Source organism: Hyla sarda, chromosome 2, assembly GCF_029499605.1.
Source record: "Hyla sarda isolate aHylSar1 chromosome 2, aHylSar1.hap1, whole genome shotgun sequence".
In the NCBI taxonomy this organism is placed as follows: domain Eukaryota; kingdom Metazoa; phylum Chordata; class Amphibia; order Anura; family Hylidae; genus Hyla; species Hyla sarda.
In genome coordinates, this window is record NC_079190.1 from 239,646,991 (window position 1) to 239,670,866 (window position 23,876).

The 23,876-nt window shown below is 39.6% G+C and overlaps 1 protein-coding gene across 4 annotated transcripts in view; it reads left to right on the plus strand.

The window, feature by feature from the left end:
- USP32 (ubiquitin specific peptidase 32) overlaps positions 1–23,876 on the plus strand; it is a 252,360-nt gene that overhangs the window by 165,926 nt on the left and 62,558 nt on the right. For 3 of the 4 annotated variants that reach the window (XM_056556716.1, XM_056556713.1, XM_056556714.1), the window contains exons 13-16: positions 4,623–4,806; positions 8,946–9,121; positions 15,381–15,521; positions 17,826–17,985. In XM_056556716.1, coding sequence (XP_056412691.1) covers positions 4,623–4,806; positions 8,946–9,121; positions 15,381–15,521; positions 17,826–17,985 — 661 coding nt within the window. The remainder of the gene's footprint in view (positions 1–4,622; positions 4,807–8,945; positions 9,122–15,380; positions 15,522–17,825; positions 17,986–23,876) is intronic. The other variant, XM_056556715.1, reaches the window with a different exon arrangement.

A 23,876-nucleotide genomic window follows, 5' to 3' on the forward strand; every position in this document is an offset into this window, starting at 1 on the left:
CGAGAGCAGTTTACTATCACTTTAGACACGGTGATCAACTTTGAACGCCACGCCTAAAGGGTTAATAGTGCGCAGCACGGCGATCAGTGCTGCGCGCTATTAGTCACGGGTCTCGGCCGTTGCTAGGTGGCCCCACGTTATAGAAAGGGAGCAGACTCAGGGCGTACAGGTATTCCCTGTGTCTTTAAGGGGTTAAAGGAGCATCACATGCTTGAAACAATCTTATTTTTGCACAATTTTGAAAGGTTGCCAATAATTTTGTCCAGCCCATTTTTGGAGTTTGGTGTGACATTATATTTCCTCCCTTTTTTGGTTTAGTTCCAATACACACAAAGGGAATAAACATGTGTATAGCAAAGCATGTGTTACTGCAATTCTTTTCTGTGAGAAATAAAAATTTTCTTGAAAAATTTCAGGGATGCCAAAATTTTCGGACATGACTGTATGTTTTGATGGACTTAAGTAAAAGCAGAAGACTGTAGCAGTGAAGATGGGCTAGCTGCAGCTGTACGGGATGTTAATTGAAGATCAGTCTTTCCGTCTCCCTTTGTTTCTAAGGCTGGATTCACATCAGCGTTTTTCATTTCCGTTCCTCAGTTCCATTTAAAAGTCTGAGAAACTGAAAAGAACGAAAACCCATTCATTTTAATGGGCAATTTTAAATTTCCCCTAGCATCAGTTACTTTCAGTTGCCCTTAAAATAGTACTCCATTCAAATGAAATTACCTTTATATAGCTGCACATGTTAAAGTTGTATAATTTTGCAATATTCAAGTTATGTTTGCTGAGCACACAGAATATTTCTCTCTGCTTTTCCCTCCAGGCAGGAAGTCCAGTAGTTGTTAGCACACATGGTTACTCAGACACCAGTTTGCTGGGCCTAGCACCTCACTTTGTAACGTCACATTTCCTTTTCCTGCAGCACTTGTGTGCCAAGTGATTGTCCCTGTTTGGCTATGGTGACAGAAGTAACCTCTGTGCGTCCATTAGGTTTTCACATTCGTTACAATCCGTTATTGCAACAGAGCATGTTCAGAAACGAAAAAAAGCAAAGAAAGTGAGGCCATGTCATGTGACCTTTAACGTAAATAGTTGAAAATTGTTAGAAAACAGATGTAAACAGATAGAATTGGGTGTATAAACATTTAAACTAATGTTTTCTAATATTTTAACTTACCTTTCTAAGAAGTCATTTTTAAATACCAATTGTCTCTATAAGATAAAAAAGACAGAGCTTTCCATGGGACAGTAATCTAATAAGGCAGGAGATGCACTGACAGGTTTTAAGTGTAGGTGCTCACCTGGGTTAGTTGTGAAGAATTCACAACTACTTGAAGCGTATAGGTGGATAGTGGTGCTGCTCTTCCGGTGTCAGCGTGGATAGAACTCCAGCCGATGGATATGGTAGAAGGGAAGACAGGAAAAAGCCGGGTATAAAGCGCAAACCACTTCAGACGTTTCTTCAAAGGTAATACAACTTTATTACAGCCACATACAACGCGTTTCGAGGCGCATGCCTCTTCAGGTAACAGGCTTATCTGTATGCTAGTGCCTCTGTGTACTTTTTATAACTAAAATTGGCGCCAAAGATCGGGGCTTTTTGGGCCTTCCCTCTGGGCGGAGCCCAACTTGCAGGTAATGCCCAGGTGTTTGGCCCACATTGTTTAAAACACAATAAATAATAAACAATAAAACACATTAAAGAATAACGTAGAACAATAAAAAGCTGCTGGTTCAGTATGGATGTCATTCGGGATGGTATGCTTCTTAGCGAACCATGGAGGCAAGGCCGGCGCAGGCGCTCTGTGTTAAGAGCAAGCCAGACTTCTGCGCCGGCGCGTTCTCTCTATAATAGCGGAGAGAGTATCACGCATGCGTACTCCCTACAATACTCGCGGCACTGCTGCGTGTTCTCTCCGCTATAGTAAAGGGAAAATGGACATCGCGCACTTCGTGCTGTGCCGGGATGCCGCTGTTATGATCATAAAAATAAAAAAGCTGAAGAAGAGGCATGCGCCTCGAAATGCGTTGTATGTGGCTGTAATAAAGTTGTATTACCTTTGAAGAGACGTCTGAAGTGGTTTGCGCTTTATACCCGGCTTTTTCCTGTCTTCCCTTCTACTATTTTTAAATACCAGACCCATGTCATCCGTTTAAAATTGTAGGTTAAATGACAATAATTAATCTAACAGAACTGATGTTCATAACGCTGATGTGAACATATCCTTAGTTTGTTCAATACTTTCCCTGATCATAAAATTGTTGCTTCTCTTTTACGGCCTATTTTTGACTATAAAAGGCTTCAAATTTGTTGTTCTTCACTATATATATATGAGTTAATAGTTGTAAATGTAAATTTTACATGGACATTATTTTGTCTTAAATGGCTAAATGATGACCTAATTATAGTATTATATAGTGTGGCTTATCCAATAGCCAAGTGAAGATGTGTTTTGACAGATTAGTGTAACATTTCTAACTTTCCACTTTCATTGCTTTGACATGTGCTACATCACCAGTCCCCCATTATTAAAAAAAAAAAGCATAGAACATAGGAAATGCATAAATATCTGCCACAAAAAGTTCCGTACTCTTGCTCAGATTAATAAAGAAGCAGTAACAGTTATGCAAGTTAACTTACCCACGAAAGCCTCAAAGTTTTCCAATACAAATGAAGAAGGAATTAAAAATAAAGGAAATACAAAAATGGCAGTTTTCTAGCATCATATAAATCGTTTCCTTTTTTTTTTAAAGCAGAATTAGTGCATAAAAAAAACAGGAAATCTTCATGGAATTCTAATTTCCATGTCAGGTTTTTAGCAAATCTCTATTTACACTAATATAAAAAAAAAACTCCCAGCTATTCCCAACTTTAAAGGAATGTATTCTCATTAATTGACTGCATAGTTAAATGATGTTTTCATAATTAACATGGTTTTTAGTTTTCTTTAATGTTTTTATTTTTTGCTTTTTTTAACCTCACTTGAGCAGTGTCAAAATAAGCAGATTATCTCATTATTAGATGTAGATAGTGTCAATGACAGCTCTATTGTGCTTCTGGTAGCTTAGGTTATTGAGGATATCCACACTATACACACTAATACAGTTATATAAGTGTCTAATTCATCACCTTTTGGAAACTGAAAAAATCTATTATTTTCTCAATCAGTTGACTCCGTCAGACTTGGTAGTGGCTTAAAGAAAGCAATTGGTTTTGGTGTTGAAATTAAGCATTGCTGGCCAGTGGGGTACCCCTTTAAGCTTATAAACTTCTTTATAGTGTCAGTATTAGGCCTAGGACCCTGACCACGGTCACTTGAGGACCACTAAGAGAAAAAAAAATTCTTCCCTTATCTATCATGAACCATGATGGCTTTGATAAAGTAAGCCATTTAAAAATTGTGTAAAACTGATGTTTACTTGAAAATATAGAGATGGATCACAGATTATTTTATTAGTAGTTTGAAATGATAGCATTATGTGGTAAACATTTAATGTCATTAATGTATAATATGGCTATCATAATCCCTGCCTACTGACATGAAAATGTGCAGAGACTGCAGACAGTTTCTTGAAAGCTGCCAGAAGTGCATTTAAAAAGACATTCTAAAGCACAGACAGGATCCTTGGCACCGCAGGTTTAGAAGAAATGGTTTATTACTACATCTGTTTCAGGAGGCTCTGTATTATGTGCTCATCTCTTTAGTCATGATCATTAGTATCATTAATGGAACAGAATTTAAGGTTGCTCCTTAACCACCGAATAAAAGGAGTTGTAGGGAAAAATGACACAGAATATGTAAATTCTTAGTTTAAATGTTAAAAGTTTGTATGAGTTTACTTTAATGAAATATGTAGTATGAAAACTGTAATAAAATGCTAGGGCCCAGTATGCCAAGGACCGTAATGAGAAAATTGTGGTCTAAGTACTGTCAAGACGATAACAATGTCCCTGCTGTTTCTCCACAAGAACTACAGTATAAACTACACTATGTGTTTGCTTTGTATGACAATGGCAAGGAATGAAAAATCCTTAGAGTCTCTAGATTATTATAGCTCATGTTTATAAAGGGTGCTGCCATAGTCATTCATTGTGAAAATGAATAAAACCGTGGAGGAAGACGTTAAAGCTATCGCGTTATCATTTAGCTTTCCATGGCTAATAAAAGACCACCAAGTGTGTTTTTGTTTTTTAATCCTTACTTTGGGTTTTGCTGCTGAGACTAATAATATTTCAGATGTATTGTTCTAATAGTCTACTATTTTCTCTTTATTTTTCACTGGAGATTTTAGTTACTTGTTAGCAGTCTTCTTTTGAGTATGGTGTGGCTTCTATACTAGAAGTTATTGGATTTACTTTTAATGTGACTTTCTTCTAATTATGATTTTATAAATATATATATTTATTTATTTTTGGCTCACGTTGTAAGCTTTAACTTTTTTAGTTTGAAAAAGCATGCCAAATTTATAAACCCATGCTTTAATATGAATGTTATTGCATTTCATGTTTTCCTGTCACTGTTGTCAGTTCATCTAAAATAATTGAATAATAGCTTCTGTATGTTGTTCTTTGTCGCTTTTTTAGTTCTAATTGGTATTCTCGTTTATTTTATTATTTTTAGGAATCTAAACCTGTTGTAATTGAGCCTTCTCCTTCATTAAATGGCAGCCGGTACTCACTTGGGGCATCTTCATTGGATCAAAGGGAAGATGACAGGACAGGCACTAATGTACATAGCACTACAGAAGAAAAATCTTCCGATAACATATCTTCTGCATCGGAAGCGTCAGAGTCAACAACCAGCAGTAAGGATAAAGGCTGTTTCCAAGCAGTGCTTTTATGTCAGGTTCTATCTGAGGTGAAGCCCATAGGGAAATGAATATTATCTCCATTACACAAGACAGTAGGAAAGATGGTTGAAAATCAAATAAGGTGTCCATAGATCTTTGTTGTATGCGATCATAGGTCCCTGAAGTTTTAATCCATTTACTTGGAGAGAGAACCGTAATGCATCACAGCATAATTTCTATCTAGTCACATAGACCTGCAGTGCAGTTAGCAACTTGAGGGAAAAAATGTAAGCATGCACTATCTTCACAGGCTTCAGTGAAGGCTCTGTTATTGTAGCTTTGTGTAAGATCACAGATATCACGAGGTCAGGTTTTACACTGATAAGCCACAACATTAAAACCATGAGTAATATTGTGTAGGGCCCAAACATCATTGGCACCTGGCATCCCATGACTTACAATGCGCATGTCAGGAAGTGTAAATACGTCAGGGGAAGTTTGGTGCATGTCTTCACTACGAGGTGCATGTTGCCTGAGGAAGCTGCCATTGCGCGGTGAAATGTGTTGATGATGGTCCAATAAAGCTACTCCTTCAACTTATGTTATGGTTTTGATCAGCGCCGGTGAATTCCTGCCCATTCCTATGAAGTGTGTCCTTTGTGTTTGCTGTATCATCCGGGTCAAGGAGGCTACAGATCCCATCCTTGTTTTACCTTGCACACCTTTTACTATTGTTGTGTATGGGTTACACAACCTACTGTGGTAAGCAGGATACCGTTATTTATTTGCCTGCTTATCTTGGTTTTATGGGCACTACAGAGCGCTGTCCTTGCTTTTTTTTTTTTCTTCTGTGCATGTTAGCAAGGATGGAGGATTGCAGCGCATATCACCACTATGTCACAAAAGGAAGTTTGAAAGTAATGACTACAACGGGGCTTAGGCAAGTTATTTACCAGAGCTACCAGAACAGCCACACAGCAAAGTAGAGAGTGGTGATTTCTGTTGGTGTGCTGGAGCTTGGAGTTGAGTTACTAAATCACCAAATCTATCTATATATATCTATATATATATATATATATATATATATATATATATATATAAAACTCAACGTGTGTGTATGTATGTGTGTATGTATGTGTGTATGTTCCAGCATCACGTCTAAACGGCTAAAGATATTAACATGAAACTAGGCACACGTTGCTTATATGTCAACAACAAACATAGGATAGGTGATTTAACCCTTACCAACCCCGATTTGCCAGGGGCGGGTTTTATGTTTAAAGTCCCATACAAGTCAATGGGAAATATATGTTACTGCATGAATTCCAAACAGCTGGAGATATTTCGATAATACTTGGTCACATGTTACTTATATGTCCACTTAAAATATAGGATAGTTAATTTAACCCTTAACTACCCCCATTTGTGAGGGTCAGGGCTTTTGTTTAAAGTCCCATGCAAATCAATGGGAAATGTATGTTCCCACATAACTTCCGTCCAGCTGGAGATATTTCAATACCTGGTACACATATTACGGGTCGGGATAGGAGGTCGGGATAGGAGGTCGGGATAGGAGGACGGGATAGGAGGACGGGATAGGAGGACGGGATAGGAGGACGGGATAGGAGGACGGGATAGGAGGACGGGATAGATGGACTGGATAGGAGGACAGGATAGGAGATTGGGATAGAAGGTCAGGATAGGAGGTCGAGATAGCAGCAGGGGATATGAGGATGGGATAGGAGGTTGGGATAGATGGATTGGAGGTCGGGAGAGGAGGTCGGGAGAGGAGGTCGGGATAGGGATAGGAGGTTAGGGATAGGAGGTCGGGATAGGGATAGGAGGATGGGATAGGAGGATGGGATAGGAGGATGGGATAGGAGGAGGGGATAGGAGGAGGGGATAGGAGGAGGGGATAGGAGGATGGAATAGGAGATCGGGATAGGAGGACGAGATAGGAGGTCTTGATAGGAGATCGGGATAGAAAGTCGGGATAGGAGGACAGGATAGGGGGTTGGGGTATGACAACAATATATGAGGAGGGAATATGAAGTCAAAAGCTTCCTCCTTTGTTTATTTTCCTTCCCAACAAGGATTAGGAAGGAAAAACCGGGCAACGCCGGGTACTCAGCTAGTATATATATATATATATATATATATATATATATATATATATATATGTGTATATAAAACTCAGTGTGTGTGTGTGTGTATATGTGTGCATGTATGTGTGTATGTATGTTCCACAAAACGTCCAAGCGCTAGAGATATTAACATGAATCATTGCACACGTTACTTATATGTCTACAACAAACATAGGCTTGGTAATTTAACCCTTAATCGCCCCCATTTGCCAGGGTCTGGGTTTTTGTTTAAAGTCCCATACAAGTCTATGGGAAATATGTTACTGCATAACTTCCAAACGTCTGGAGATATTTCGATAATACTTGGTCACATGTTACTTATGTCCACTTAAAATATAGGATAGTTAATTTAACCCTCAACTACCTCCATTTGTGAGGGTCGGGGTTTTTGTTTAAAGTCCCATGCAAATCAATGGGAAATGTATGTTCTCACATAACTTCTGTACGGCTGGAGATATTTCAATACCTGGTACACATATTACAGGTCGGGATATGAGGACGGGATGGGAGGTCGAGATAGGACGTCAAGATAGGAGGATGGGATGGTCGGGATATGAGATCGGGATAGGAGGATGACGGGATAGGAGGAGGTGGGGATAGGAGGACTGGATAGGAGGTCGGGGTATGAGGACGGGATATTGGGTTGGGATATGACAACAATACATGGGGATGGGATATGAAGTCAAAAGCTTCCTCCTTTGTTGATTTTCCTCCCCAACAAGGATGAGGAAGGAAAAACCGGGCAAACCGGGTACTCAGCTAGTACTTCATAAACTCTCAGTATGTTGAGGCAGTTTTTCTCAGCAAAACAATGCCCTGAGTATCCCGCTTCCTCCTACAGTTTGACTTCTTCCGAAAGTGCATGTTGCTGCATCGTCTTCTTCATTGACTCTTTCTGTCAGAAATTGTGGTGCTTGTACACAGAGTAACGTCAGGGCCCACAGTGTCATTCATTGGCCATGGCGGGACATAGCCATGACAAGTGATTGGCCAAGCAGTTGAATGACACTCAGGGCCTCGACATCACACCAGGCTTAAGTGTCAAGATTTCTTACAGGAGGAGGATAGCAACTGGGGACCAGAACAGGATGGAGGAGGTAGCTAAAGTTTTATTTATTCGTTTTGTTGCTGAGGGAAGGAGCAGCCAAAGATCTCCTGCATTGTTTCTTGGTTTTAAACAGCCAAAAGTTTGGCGGTTCAGGTTGAATATTTCGTATAATAAATGTATGCGTATTCTGATTCTTTGTGAAGAGTAGTCCAGATACAGAGCATACATTTCTTTATTCACAGGATACGGACATGTACAAAAGGTGACTCGTTTCTGCCACTGTATATAGCCTTAGTCATACATAAACATTATGTATGACATTATGACTAAGGCTACATACAGTGGCCGAAACGCGTCACCTTTTGTACATGTCCGTATCCTGTAAATAAAGACATGTATGCTCTGTATCTGTGCTGGACTTCACTTTTGTTGTTACATATTCAAGTGGGGATTGGCGTATCCCAGTCCGGGACGCAGAGGAGGCAAGGGGGTGAGCTGAATCCACATTGCTCAGTATTCTGATTTTATACTTTATGAATCTTGATTTGATAATACAAAAAGGACATTTATTGCCTATCCTGTCTTCTGTAAATTATTTTTAACTGTATTCACTTTGCCATTAAGGACTTTATTCGGAAGATTAGTTAGCCATCCTGGATGATTTTACAGGATAGCATAGCTTACATGTATGTGGGTTTTACTTGGCACTTTACCCTTACTCCCCTGTAGCTCCTCTAAGGTGTCAACATTTCATTGTGTACATTGCAAAGCTTGAGCACTAACCCAAGTTGATTTTAGTTTACCATCTCTTTGGCTACTCATCATAAAATTGCAGCAGATAATTTGCTGTGCATAAACATAAACTTCATAGTTATCTTATTTGGCCAATTTACATTTTTTATGAAAATGTGACATTTTTAATTATATAGAGATAACCTGTAGCATTCTTCTATGTATTTCAGCTTTCCTTTACTCCAGCACGCCAGGTGCAGACATTTGCTTTGCACGCCAGCATAACACTTCAGATAACAATAACCAGTGTTTGAGTGGTTCCAATGGTAGCATATTAATGCAGCTTAACCCACAGAAACCTGGAGCCATTGACAACCAACCACTGATAACGCAAGAGAATGTAAAGGTGAGTTGTATTTTACATGTAACTGATAGTTCTCTGTAGGATTTATTGATAAAGGTGCACAGTTGAGGCACAATTCAAACAACTTTCCACCCTTCAGGCCCAAAGGCACACTGGTTAGGAAAAACTGTTCTTAATGCTATGTATAGTATACTACATAAATACCCCCCCCCCCCCCAACAAATGATGCAATAGAGGGGAGTGTGTGCTGTCATTTTGATTTGCCAGACAAGTAAAGGAGAGGAAGTCAATGTGTGAGTCATGCTTGCAAACAGCCAGCCCTGGTCCTACCCTCTAAAATAGAGAGAAATAGTTGTGCACAACGGAGGGGCTTATTGGAGCACCGTAGGAAAAATGAGCACTTAATATCATCTTGTCACCACTCAGATGGGTTAATGTAATGCAGGCTTTTAAAAATCTTTTAAAAGTACAGGTATGCTTTAAACTCATAGTAACACAAAAAAAAAAACATTTTTACTAGAACCTGCATAGAACTTTAAGGGGTACTCCGCTGAAAAACATATTTCATATTTCAATATTTAAATCAACTAGTGCCGGAAAGTTAAACTGCTTTGGCCAGTTCCTGACATGGACAGAGGTGTCAGCAGAGAGCACGGTGGCCAGATAGAAAGGAAATTCAAAAAGAAAAGAACGTCCTCTGTAGCATACAGCAGTTGATAATTACTGGAAGAATTAAGATTTTTTAATAGAAGTAATTTACAAATCTGTTTAACTTTCTGGCACCAGTTGATTAAAAAAAATAAAAAAAATCAGTTGATTTGAAAGTACCCCTTTAATACATTTTACAGGTATACCTGTTCATGGCTTGTTTGACAGGTTAGCATGTATATCCTACATTGGACTTGCAGTCTTACAATTCCTGAATGATATGGCAGATATCATATAATAGAATAGATATCTAATATAATAGTACCTGGAGGATTGCAATAACTGAATGGCTGCTTTGTTCTCTTGAGAGATCTAGATAAACATAGTCTAGACAGACAGAGGCAATAACTAGAGCAAACAATTATGGAAGAATATTATAGAATAAGCAAAGCCTAAGCAAATCTAAGGGAATCAAAACAAGACAAACCCATCATACATACCTGTCTTATAACATCCTATTTTGGATTTTGACAAAGTCTGAGAAAAATGTAATATATATCTTGTAAACTGCTCGTCTCATTTGCACAAGTATTTGTGACTTTTCAGCTGCTTGACTTTGCTCTTGTCATTATTAAAGGTTGGAAGCGGGTGTTGCCTCACACAGCCTGGCACATTTGCTATAATTGACACCTGAAAATTTGTCTAACTTACAGTTGAAATCCATTCTAGCTCATAGCTAGCACAGATTTCAAAGTTAGGTGCACAGACAGTTACGAATGTGCCAACCTTTGTAAGATGCCACTACTTCTTGTGCCCTCACCCCTTACTCCTCCTTGATTAACCTGCTAGTCAGAAGCAGTGTGCATAAAAAATATTTTGTAATACGATGGGGGTAGCTACCACGCCCCCTCCCGTAGGCTTGCATTGAGGGGCGGAGCGTGACGTCACACGCCGCCGGCCCTGTGGTCGACCGTAATCAGACCCGGAGCGAACACGCTCCGGGGACTGATTACAAACGGGGTGCCGCGTGCATGATCACGGGCATCCCCAGCTGCGGGACTCCCGCGATCAGGCATCTTATCCCCTATCCTTTGGATAGGGGATAAGATGGGTAAGCACCGGAGTACCCCTTTAATGACCCATTTGGTTCTTAAGGACTCGCCTTCTAAAATTCATAACTTTTTTTTATATTTTTATCCACAGACAAGTTTGAGGGCTTGTTTTTTGACCACGTTTGCGCGAACATTTGTCCTTTGTAATGACATCACTTATTTTACCATAAAATGTATGGCGCAACCAACAAAATACTATTTGTGTGGGATAATTTATAAGAAAACTGCAATTTTGCTAATTTTGGAAGGTTTCGTTTTCACACTGTACAATTTACGGTAAAAATTGGGTTTTCTTTTGTTGGTCGATACGATTAAAATGATACCCATGATTATGTGCTTTTCTATTATTGTACCATTTTAAAAATATCTCTAACTTTTTAACCAAATTAGTACATTTAAAATCCCTCGATTTTGACAACCTGTAACTTTTTCATTTTTCCTTATAAGTGGCGGTATGAGGGCTCACTTTTGTGTATGTAAAACTTTTAGTGACTTTTTTAGTACATTTTTTATTAAATTTTTTGGAATATGATTTGACAAAAAAAGTATTTACACGCGCGGCGAAACCAAATGTGTTACATTTTTTTGTTTACACTTTTTGGGGGTAAAATGGGACAATATACATTTTTGAGGACGGAATTATTCAAACTTTTTTAAACTCTTTTTTTATTTGACACTTTTTATGTCCACATAGGGGACCATTTATTGCAATCACTTGATTGCAGATACTGAACAGTGCTATGCATAGGGCATAGCACTGATCAGTATTATCGGTTATCTTCTGTTCTGAGCAGAAGACCCGAGAAAGGTGGCGGAGGCAGGTGAGGGGACCTCCATCCGCAGTTCTGGACGATCGGATCCCCGCGGCAGTACTGCGGGCGATCCTGTCATCCATTTTAGTGACCGCACTGCCGCAGATCCCTATATAAAAATATATGTAAACATAATAAAATAAACATATTTGGTGTCACTGCGTGCGTAATTGTCCGAACTATTACAATATACCATTATATATCCTGTACAGTAAATGACGTAAATGTAAAAAAAATACGAAACCCCAGAATTGCATTTATTAAAACATCACATCCCAGAAAAAAATATCGATACTAACAACAGAATACGGCACAAAAAAATTAGCCATCATACAGCCTGTCATACGAAAAAAAAAAAAATAAGGGTCAGAAAATGGCAATTACAAAAATAATTTAAAGTTTATAATCTTTTTAAAATTAGTAAAACATGACGGAAACGACACAAATTTGGTATTGCTGTCATCAGGCTTATCTAAAGTATCAAAACAAGATGTAAGTTTGACCACTAGGTACATGGTGTAAAAAAAAAGTTAAATTATCTTTTTTCTTTTTTTTTTTCAATTTCACCTCACCAATATTTTTTTTTGTGTTTCGGAGCATATGTTATGGAAAAATAAAAAGTGTCATTATTACAAAGTACAATCTGTCCTGCAGAAAACAAGCCCTCATATGAGTCTGTAGATGGAAAAACTAAGAGTTATGGCTATTATAGGGCGAGGAGGAAAAAACTAAAGGGCATGACAAGTGGAGTGTCATGAGGGACAGTAGATTGTGCTCCTTTTTTTGTCCCTTGGACAGTAGTATTTTATTTTTTTTATTTAATTTCCACACCTTGGTCTTTTGGTGAGGCTTCATTGTATCTGCCGGACTCCTGAAGCAAATGTCAGTTGTGAAGATCGCATATCTAGATTTTAGTAAGGCTTTTTACACTGTCCCACATAGAAGACTTATCAATAAACTACAGTCATTGAGCTTGGACTCCCATATTGTTGAGTGGATTAGGCAGTGGCTGAGTGACAGACAACAGAGGGTTGTAGTCAATGGAGTATATTCAGAGCAAGATCTTGTCACCAGTGGGGTACCTAAGGGATCTGTATTGAGAACCATTTTGTTTAATATCTTCATTAGTGATATTGCAAAAGGTCTCGATGGTAAGGTATGTCTTTTTGCTGATGACATAAAGATATGTAACAGGGTTTATATTCCTGGAGGGATCCGCCAAATAGAAAAGGATTTAGGCAAACTAGAACAATGGTCACAACTCTGGCAACTGAAATTTAATGTGGACAAGTGCAAGATAATGCACCTGGGGTGTAAAAACCTTCAGGCAGAATATTGAATATTTGACACAGTCCTGACCTCAGTATCTGAGGAAAAGGAATTAGGAGTAATTATTTCAGAAGACTTAAAGGTAGGAAGACAATGTAATAGAGCAGCAAGAAACGCTAGCAGAATGCTTGGACGTATAGGGAGAGGTATAAGCAGTAGAAAGAGAGGAGTGCTCATGCCGCTGTACAGAACACTGGTGAGACCTCACTTGGACTATTGTGCGCAGTACTCTAGGCCGTATCGCCAAAAGGATATACCGTATTTATCCTTGGTAAAATGAGGGTGCGTGTGTGTTCATGCGTATACCCCGATACACCCCCAGGAAGGCAGGGGGAGAGAGGCCGTCGCTGCCCGCTTCTCTCCCCCTGCCTTTCCTGGGGTCTAGAGCCCTGCTGCCGCCGCTTCTCTCCCGCTGGCTATCTGCGCCGCTGCCCGTTCTCTCCCCCTGATTATCTGCGCCGCTGCCCGTTCTCTCCCCCTGACTATTGGTGCCTGCACCCCATTGCCGGCGCCGATAGCCAGGGGGAGAGAAGCGGCGCCGGCAATGGGGCAGTGGCGCCGATAGCCAGGGGGAGAGAAGGGGCAGCGGCACCCATTGCTGGCGCCGCTGCCCCGTTGCCTCCCCCATCCCCGCTTGTATACTATCAGGTCCGCGCTGCTTCAGGCCTCCAGTGTGCGTCCCATGGGTCGTTGCTATGCACTGTGCGGCGCAATGACGAGTGACGTAATTGCGTCTCGCAGCGCATAGCAACGACGCAGGGGACTCACACCGGAGGCCTGAAGCAACGCGGACCCGACCCCGGCAACAGGTAATTATACAACCGGGGATGGGGGAGGCAATGGGGCAGCGGCGCCGGCAATGGGTGCTGCTGCCTTTTCTCTTCCCCGATCTGTCGGCGCCGCTGCCCCATTGCCGGGGCTGCTTCTCTCCCCCTGGCTATTGGCGCCGGCAATGGGGCAGCGGCACCGATAGCCAGGGGGAGAGAACGGGCAGCAGCACCGATAGCCAGGGGGAGAAAACGGGCAGCGTCACCAATAGCCAGGGGGAGAGAAGGGCCGGCAGCAGGGCTCTAGACCCTAGGACAGGCAAGGGCAGAGAAGCCGGCAGCGACGGCAGGTCTCTGCACCTGCAAAGCCGTTGCAGTTCATTGATTTAAAGCGCACACTTTAAATCATTGAACTGCAGCGTCTTATCGGCGTATAACACGGTTAGACTTTAAGCTAAAAATTTTAGCCTAAAAAGTGCGTGTTATACGCCAATAAATACGGTAGATACTCTAGAGAGAGTTCAGAGAAGAGCTACTAAACTAGTACATGGATTGCAGGATAAAACTTACCAGGAAAGGTTAAAGAACCTTAACATGTAAAGCTTGGAAGAAAGAAGAGACACAGGGGATATGATAGAGACTTTTAAATGCATAAAGGGAATAAACACTGTAAAGGAGGAGAGCATATTTAAAAGAAGAAAAACTACTACAAGAGGACATAGTTTTAAATTAGAGGGGCAAAGGTTTATGCAGTAATATCAGGAAGTATTACTTTACTGAGAGAGTAGTAGATGCATGGAATAGCCTTCCTGCAGAAGTGGTCACTTCAATACAGTGAAGGAGTTTAAACATGCATGGGATAAGCATAAGGCTATCCTTCATATAAGATAGGGCCAGGGACTATTGATAGGATTCAGATTATTGGGCAGACTAGATGGGACAAATGGTTCTCATCTGCTGACACATTCTATGTTTCTAAGATCTCTGTGTCTAGTTTAGGAATGTAATTTAAAAATTCACAGTCACTCCATACGGTGACAAAGTCAGAGTCTTCAGCCGTTTTCCAGTCACCTGAGAACAATGCAGGAATTTCTGCTGTTAGTTTTGTAAATGATTTGTTAAACTGTTTAGAGCAGTTGTTTGTTGATGGCATAAACCATTCCGCTTACAGAGGTATGCATGTTAAAGGAGAGCTTTAAGCTTAGATGCACTGCACTGGTCAGATAGACGTGGGAGCTAGAGGTGATATTCTTTTATCTTCACTGCTGGACTTTGTGCGCAGACCATGAGCTAGTTATGGAGTGGCCACGCTTGGGAAGTGGAGCCTGTCATCCACAGCGCTGCTGGCAAGTGAATGTCTAGGTTCTCTGCAATCTTTTAATGAACACTTGCAGAATGTTTGGCCATGGTCTCTGAGTGAAGTGGTGGCTGATAGGTCAGGATGGCAGGTCAGGGCACTTGTGAGGTCGGTGGAAAAGTCTCCACTGAGAAAACTGGTCCCGTATACCACAGAAATAACTGAAAAGACTATAAGGGCACATGATGTGGATGATGTGTTTGTACAATTTAATGAACCAATCTTTTAGCGTTTAACACAACCTTAGTTTAGTGACAATTTCTTTGTTTCCTCTAGGTACCCTCCTTAACACTGGAAGGAGGACGCTTAAAACAAAGTCCATCTCTGCTTCGTGGGAAAGATTATGAAATTGTCCCAGAGCCAGTGTGGCGAGCACTTTATCACTGGTATGGAGCAAACTTGTCCTTACCTCGACCAGTAAGTAGTCATTGTCATTTGTGTCATGTGACTGTTGTTAAAAGGTTTTAAAGGTTTCTTGTTTCTATTGAAGGTTGTGCTTTCAGAAGATTACATTCAAACCTTTATAAAACTCAGAGATGCAAGAAAAAATGCATTCATGTCAGAGGAAGCAGTCACAAGATAGAATCGTCATCATAAAGCACATCATTTGCACAAATAATTGTCATGAAATTTCTACTTCATGAAAAATTAAAATACTTGACAAGTGGGAAAATGACATGAATTTTCATTACCTGCTAGGATATGAATCATTTTTTTTATTTAAAAAAAAACTGGCCAGCCTTCTTTAACATTGTTATTTTTGTCACAGTAGATTGGAGTGAGCATTGGGATATTAGCAATGCTTTATATCAACCTTAAAGTGGTACTCCACTGGAAAACATTTTTAAATCAACTGATGACAGAAAGTAAAAACAGATTTGTAAATTACTTCTATTAAAAAAAAAAACTTTATCCTTCCAGTACTTATCAGTTGCTGTATGCTGCAAATGAAGTTCTTTTCTTTTAGAATTTCCTTTCTGTCTGACCACTTTGCTCTCTGCTGACACCTCTGTCCATGTCAGGAACTGTCAAGAGCAGGAGAGGTTTGCTATGGGGATTTGGGCAGTTCTTAAAATGGACAGAGGTGTCAGCTGAGAGCACCGTGGTCAGACAGAAAGGAAATTCAAAAAGAAAATAACTTTCTGTGCAGCATACAGAAGCTTATAAGTAATAGTAGGATTAAGATTTTTTAATAGAAGTAATATACACATTTCAATAGATAAAGAGAAGCAGTTTGGCACAGCTTAGTTTGCGATCCCTGGGTTGTAAGCACTATAGCGGCATACACATAAGAAGCAGCTGGTGCTCTGACCATAAAGAAGGTAAATCCAGATATATTTGCAGATGTGTAGGAAAAAGTCGGCCACTCACCGGTCTTCTTGTTTTAGCTAATTTATTTTATTAAGCACATACTCACAACCGTGTTTCCCAGGGAGAAGTCATAAATGGTAATGGGGGGGGAAGAAATTTGCTGAAACAAGAAGACCGGTGAATGGCCGACTTTTTCCTACACATCTGCAAGTATATTAATGTACACATTTGTTTAACCTTCTGGCACCAGTTGATAAAAAATAAAAAATAAAAAAAAACATTTCTAGCGGAGTACAATTTTTTTTCATATGAACTGGCTCCAGAAAGTTAAACAGATTTGTAAATAACTTCTATTAAAACATCTTAATCCTTCCAGTACTTATCAGCTACTGAAGTTGAGTTGTTCTTTTCTGTCTGACACAGTGCTCTCTACTGACACCTCTGTCTGTCTCAGGAACTGTCCAGAGTAGGAGCAAATCCTTATAGCAAACCTCTCCTGCTCTGGATTTAATGGATTTACTATCTCATCCTGTACTGTGTATTTTTCAGGAGGAATAGACTCACAATACTGACTTACACTTTTCTTGTTTAAGCTTTTAATTGCAGAATTATTTTTGATGAATTGTGTGGCAGTAGAATTGCAAACCTTGGTGAGGGGGAAAGCATGTATTTTTGAAAAAATTGTGAGACTCTGTTAATTAAAGGGGTTCTCCAATTTAACTAAAAAACAAACTGTTGCCGGCTATGGGTATTGTGCCTGTGGGCCTTTTCTGCTCCAGTACTGATCCCTCTGTGTACTGATGATGTGCTGTCACTATTCTGAACACACTACAGTTAATAACTGATTGTTCTTATTATGGTGAAAAAAACATTCTCCTGTACATGTTTAGTGTTTTCTTTATGTTACATAGTTTCTTCTCTTCTTACTATTTTATTACTTTTTTTTTATAATTGGAGGTGCACCTTAAAGGGAAACTAACACCAGCATCACCCGCACTTACCTGCTGGTACAGCTGATCACAATGGTCTTTACCTTATTTTCCTACGTGGCACTGTTCCCGAGTGGCTTATATATAAATTAGGTCTTTGGTGCACTCAGCATTCCCTAGCCCCTTGGTTCACTGGTACCCCTTCCTGACCTATCCCTGATGCCTGCTGTGAGATCCTGGGCATGCATAGTGATATTCTGAGCCGGCTGTGCTGGAGTTCTGAGCACACACACACAGGATCTCACAACAATCTCAGTCCCCCTTTTATTGTTACAGTAATGTAGTGTACATCAACCATTAGTGAGGAGTATGTGCTTATGTTTTATGGTTTTTATTTTTGCTTAATTTTGCTTTATTCAGGCTTACGAACTTGTACTTAGAAATACATTAAAGTTTACTTGACTTTCTGCCTTTTTTCCAGGTCATCAAAAACAGCAAAACAAACCTTCCAGAACTGGAACTCTTTCCACGCTATCTGCTTTTCCTGAGACAACAGCCTGTGACTCGCCAACAGCAGTCTAACATCTGGGTGAATATGGGTATGATGAGCCTGAGAATGTTTCCTCAGCATTTACCCAGAGGTAACGTAAGAATGCAGCAAGAATGGGATGGCACAGCTTTTATGCTCATGTTACGCCTGCTAGTTTTGCAACCTGCATTTCCAAACAGTGGGGCTTTAACCTATGGTCATGCACAAGAAAAATCATTAATAAAAAATATATAATAAAAGTATCCCTATCAGAATGTCCCTCAATACATTTTGTTTTCTTACAACAGAGACATGCAGGGAACAATAAAGAAATGTAAATGAAAACTAAGCTAGCCATAGACCTAACCCTCTATAAACATGCACGTTGAGGGTACATTCCCACCTGGCGTATACGCAGCAAAAACATACACACAAGGCTTTCCGGCGGCAGCCATATGTGTGTAGTGAGTCTTGGAGGCGGAGCCGCGCGTCAGTCGTGCTGGCACACAGCCCCGCCTCCAAAACTCACTGCACACATAGGGCTGCCGCCGGAAAGCCTTGTGTGTATGGTGAGCGAGGGATATGCAGTGTATTTCCCGCTGCTGCTGCAGATTTTGCACAGCGTGAAAAAAACGCTGCGTATACGCCAGGTGGGAGCGTACCCTAAATGTGCATGTTATTTCAATAAAAGAAAGGAGACAGGCAGGACTGTATTTGCCATCAGTCACTTGTGAGCCTGAGCCTAGGGGCAGCAGTATTAAAGGTGGCCAAATTTCAGTGAGAAAAAAAAATATATAAACAAATAAATACTTTTGATTTAGATGAAGAAAAAATTTTACAGCCACAGCCGATCAGTGTGTTGTGGATTTGGGATTGATTTCACCACTTTCTCTGTATAGGGAAGAAATATTTGGTGAATTTGCAACAAATCGGCATGTATCTCATGAGTTTTTGATGCTTGTGAAATCACCCTATAGGGGTGTATTCAGTAGACATGTGCACGAGGAAAATTTTCATTTTATATATTTTCCGTTCTGGTAAAATTCAGTTTTTTCTGGGGTTTGATTTTTCGGATATATTCGGTATTCGGAGTATCGTATTAATTTTTCATTTAACATAGTTTCCTTACTTTTTCGCCCTTTTGCCGGGGTACAACGAAAAAGAAAGATGTTGTAGGGAATTGTGAGAAACGAATTTTATTTTTTTGCTAATGAAATTCTTTTTTTATTTAGAAGCAGGGGACCATTATCGAGAGCGGGTGCAGGAAAAGAAGGGAGCTGCAGAGATCGGAACATTGGAAGACAGGTAAGATAATGTTTAATTTTATGTGATTTATTAATACATAATATAAGTTTGAATGAATGCTGCTTGAATGACAATTGACGAGTGATTTATGTATAATGTGACATGTTGTATAACATGTCATGTTGGTTAATTTTATAATTTTTTTTTATGTAGATATTTATAGTAAAATATGTGATTTCAATATATACTTCTTCTTAATACCTACATTTTTATGTACTGTGTATTTTTTTTTATTTGTAAAATATGTTAGATACGTGTTTTACACTTGCCCTAACCCAGTGTTTGTTTCCCAACGAACCAGGGTGCCTTCAACTGTTGCAAAACTAAAACACCCAGCATGCCAAAGGCTGTCTGGGCATGCTGGGAGTTGTAGTTTTGCAACAGCTAAAGGCACTTTGGTTTGTTGGGAAACACTACGCTAACCTATTTCTGTTTTTTCTTTTTTAAATTTCCCTCTCCCTTCACTGATTCATTGAATGGTCAGTAGTTTAATGAAATACATAGTTAATTGTCCTGTGAATATTTCTTGATAAAGCCACAAACATTCTAAAAGGCAATTATCAAATTATGTGTGTGGTTTTGTAAATAAAAAAATTTCCCACGGCAATTAACTATGCATTTCATTTACCTACTAAACTAGTTCTATAAAGGGAGAGGGACATTTGAAAAAAGAAAAAACAGAAATAGGTTAGCGCAGCGTTTCCCAATTAACCAGGGTGCCTCCAGCTGTTGCAAAACTACAGCTCCCAGCATGCCCGGACAGCCTTTGGCTGTCAGGGCATGCTGGGTGTTGTGGTTTTGCAACAGCTGGAGGCACCCTGGTTCGTTGGGAAACAGTAACACTGGGTCAGCACAAGTGTAAAACACGTATCTAACATATTTTACATGTTAAAAAGAATACACATTACATAAAAATGTATGTATTAACAAGTTTATATTAAAATCACATATTTTACTATAAATATCTACATAAAAATAACCAATGTGATATGTTATACATAAATCACCCGTCAAATCAAACACATCAATTATTCATGCAGCATTCATTCAACATTACATCATGTGTTAATAAATCACATCAAATTATACATTATCTAACCTGTCTTCCAATGTTCCGATCTCCGTGGGTCTCTTCTTTTCCGTGCACCCGCTCCCCATAATGGTCCCGTGGTTCTCAACCTTTTTTGCCTGAGTACCTCTTGACGGCCCATTCCCAAAAAATTGTACCCCCATATTAGAGACATTCTGTAATGATTATAGTATAATTCATATGCGTTCTCTATAACAGGCATTGTGTTCCTCTCCCTATCTCCCCAGTCCCCCGATTTACAGGTGACTCTAACGGGAGGTGTTTACTTTTCTTTACTTCACAATCTGGCCTAGACCGCCATTAAGATTTCTCCCATACAACACTTACCCACAATACCCACCTATTTATAAACTCCCCATGTTTATTGTCACACACACAGTAATAGTACCTGCTTTGTGTCCCCATAAAGTTGTTAGGCCTCCCCTGTGCCCCCAAATATAACTTTAGGCCCCCAAACTGCCCCCATATATAGTTGTAGGCCACCATACTGTCCCGCTTTTGTGCTCCTCTGGTCTGGGGATCCATTGCTATGGCTCATAGCAGTAGGTCCCCGGTCTGCAGGGGCAGTGGAGCAACAAAGCTGATGGTAGTTACTGCCCACAGCAGCTCAGTGCCCGCGCTTCCCCTTTGCGGTCCTCCTGATCTGCTCCTCGGTGCAGTGACATCAGCCTACCATTAGTTTCAAAGTGGTCCAGACCAGTAACCAGTGGCTGCCATTAATGATTTTTTTTCAAGTACCCCCTGGAGAACTGCTAAGTACCCCTGAGGGTACTTGTACCCCAGGTTGAGAACCACTGTTCTAAACAAAAAAGAATTTCTTTTTAAAATAACATTTGTTTTTCACAAGGTTTCGTAGGTATGTACAATTCGTTTTGTTACAAATTCGGATTCATTTGGATGTAAATATTTTGTACATTTGGATCAATCCGAATGTACAAAATATGAACAATTCGGACAAAAACTATATAGTCTAGTATTCAGCCCTACTGCTTAGGGTAGCATTAGCTGTTAATGCTGCCCTGGAGATGGGCAATGCGGATGCTGCCCTGGAGATGGGCAATGCGGATGCTGCCCTGGAGATGGGAAATGCGGATGCTGCTCATATCAGGAGAAACAAAAAAATACACCCTGCATGTATTTGCAGTAAAAGCAGCTGCCTGCCGAAGAGAAACAAATATTCTTCACATATCACCCTTAAAAATGTTTATTTATATATATATATATACACATATACATATCCGATTGCAAGATGGTCACAGCAAAAGATTGATATCAGAGATTCAGATGGTGAAGGCTTCAGATTTATTATACACCATCAAGTGTATATATGCAACGTTTCGGCACATGGCTTGACAAAGGATCCTGGCCAAAATGTTGCACAAAATGTACATGATGGTGTATAATAAATCAGAAGCCTTCACTACATCCAGATCTCTGATATCCTTCTTTTGCTGTGACCATCCTGCAATTGGATCACTTTTATTCCAGCCATGGCATTCAGTGCTGACTTCTCTTTTTCTGACTTTTTGTGTGTATATGTATATATATATATATATATATATATATATATATATAAAAATATATATTTATATATATATATATATATAAATATATATTTATATATACACACACACACACATATACAGTGGGGATCAAAAGTTTGGGCACCCCATGTAAAAATTTGTATTAATGTGCATAAAGAAGCCATGGAAAAATGGAAAAATATCCAAAAGGCATCAAATTACAGATACAGATCACAAAAGATAGATTTTATTTCTATCATTTACACTTTCAATATACTGTAACAGAAAACAAAAAAATTGGCGTCTGCAAAAGTTTGGGCACCCTGCAGAATTTATAGTATGCACTGCCCCCTTTGCAAAGCTGAGACCTGCCAGTGTCATGGATTGTTCTCAATCATCATCTGGGAAGACCAGGTGATGTCAATCTCAAAGCTTTTAAATGCCCAGACTCATCTGACCTTGCCCCAACAATCAGCACCATGGGCTCTTCTAACCTGTTGTCTAGAAATCTGAAACTGAAAATAGTTGACGCTCACAAAGCTGGAGAAGGCTATAAGAAGATATGTTCTTATATGTAATTAAGAAATGGCAGTCATCAGGAACAGTGGAAGTTAAAGCAAGATCTGGAAGACCAAGAAAAATATCAGACAGAATAGCTCGCAGGATTGTGAGAAAAAACTTTCAAAACCCACGTTTGACTGCACAATCCCTCCAGAAAGATCTGGCAGACACTGGAGTTGTGGTACACTATTCTACTATAAAGAGATACTTGTACAAATATGGTCTTCATGGAAGAGTCATCAGAAGAAAACCTCTTCTACGTCCTCACTACAAAAATCAGCGTTTGAACTTTGCAAATGAACATATAGACAAGCCTGATGCATTTTGGAAACAAGTTATGTGGACCCATGAGGTTAAAATTGAACTTTTTGGGCAGAATGAACAAAGGTACGTTTGGAAAAGAAGGGGAACAGAATTTAATGAAAAGAACCTCTGTCCAACTGTTAAGCATGGGGGTGGATCAGTCATGCTTTGGGCAGCCAGTGGCACAGGGAACATCTCACGAATAGAAGAAAAAATGGATTCAATAAAATTTCAGCAAATTTTGTATGCTAACTTGATGCCATCTGTGAAAAAGCTGAAGTTAAAGAGAGGATGGCTTCTACAAATGGATAATGATCCTAAACACACCTCAAAATCCACGGGGGATTACATCAAGAGGCGTAAACTGAAGGTTTTGCCATGGCCTTCACAATCTCCTGACCTCAACATAATTGAAAATCTATGGATAGACCTTAAAAGAGCAGTGCGTGACAGACAGCCAGAAATCTCAAAGAACTGGAAGACTTTTGTAAGGAAGAATGGGCAAAGATACCTCAAACAAGAATTGAAAGACTCTTTGCTGGCTACAAAAAGTGTTTACAAGCTGTGACTCTGCAGGGTGCCCAAAATTTTGCAGACACCATTTTTTTGTTTTCTGTTATTTTGAAAGTGTAAATGATGGAAATAAAATCTAACTTTTGTTGACATTTTATAAGAATGTCTAATCTGTAACTTGATGCCTTTTGGAGATTTTTCTATCTTTCCTTGGCTTCTTTATGCACATTATTACAAATTTTTACCTGGGGTGCCCAAACTTTTGAACCCCACTGTATATTTATTGACTGGAGTAAGAAGTATGTTTGTGCTTGTGTCATCTATATAGATAGATAGATAGATATATATATATATATATATATATATATATATAGATATATAGATATATAAAACTCAACGTGTGTGTGTGTGTGTGTGTATGTATGTGTGTATGTTCCAGCATCACGTCCAAATGGCTAAAGTTATTAACATGAAACTTGACACACGTTACTTATATGTCAACAACAAACATAGGACAGGTGATTTAACCCTTACTCACCCCCATTTGCCAGGGGCGGGGTTAATGTTTAAAGTCCCATACAAGTCAATGGGAAATATATGTTACTGCATAACTTCCAAACGGCTGGAGATATTTCGATAATACTTGGTCACATGTTACTTATATGTCCACTTAAAATATAGGATAGTTAATTTAACCCTTAACTACCC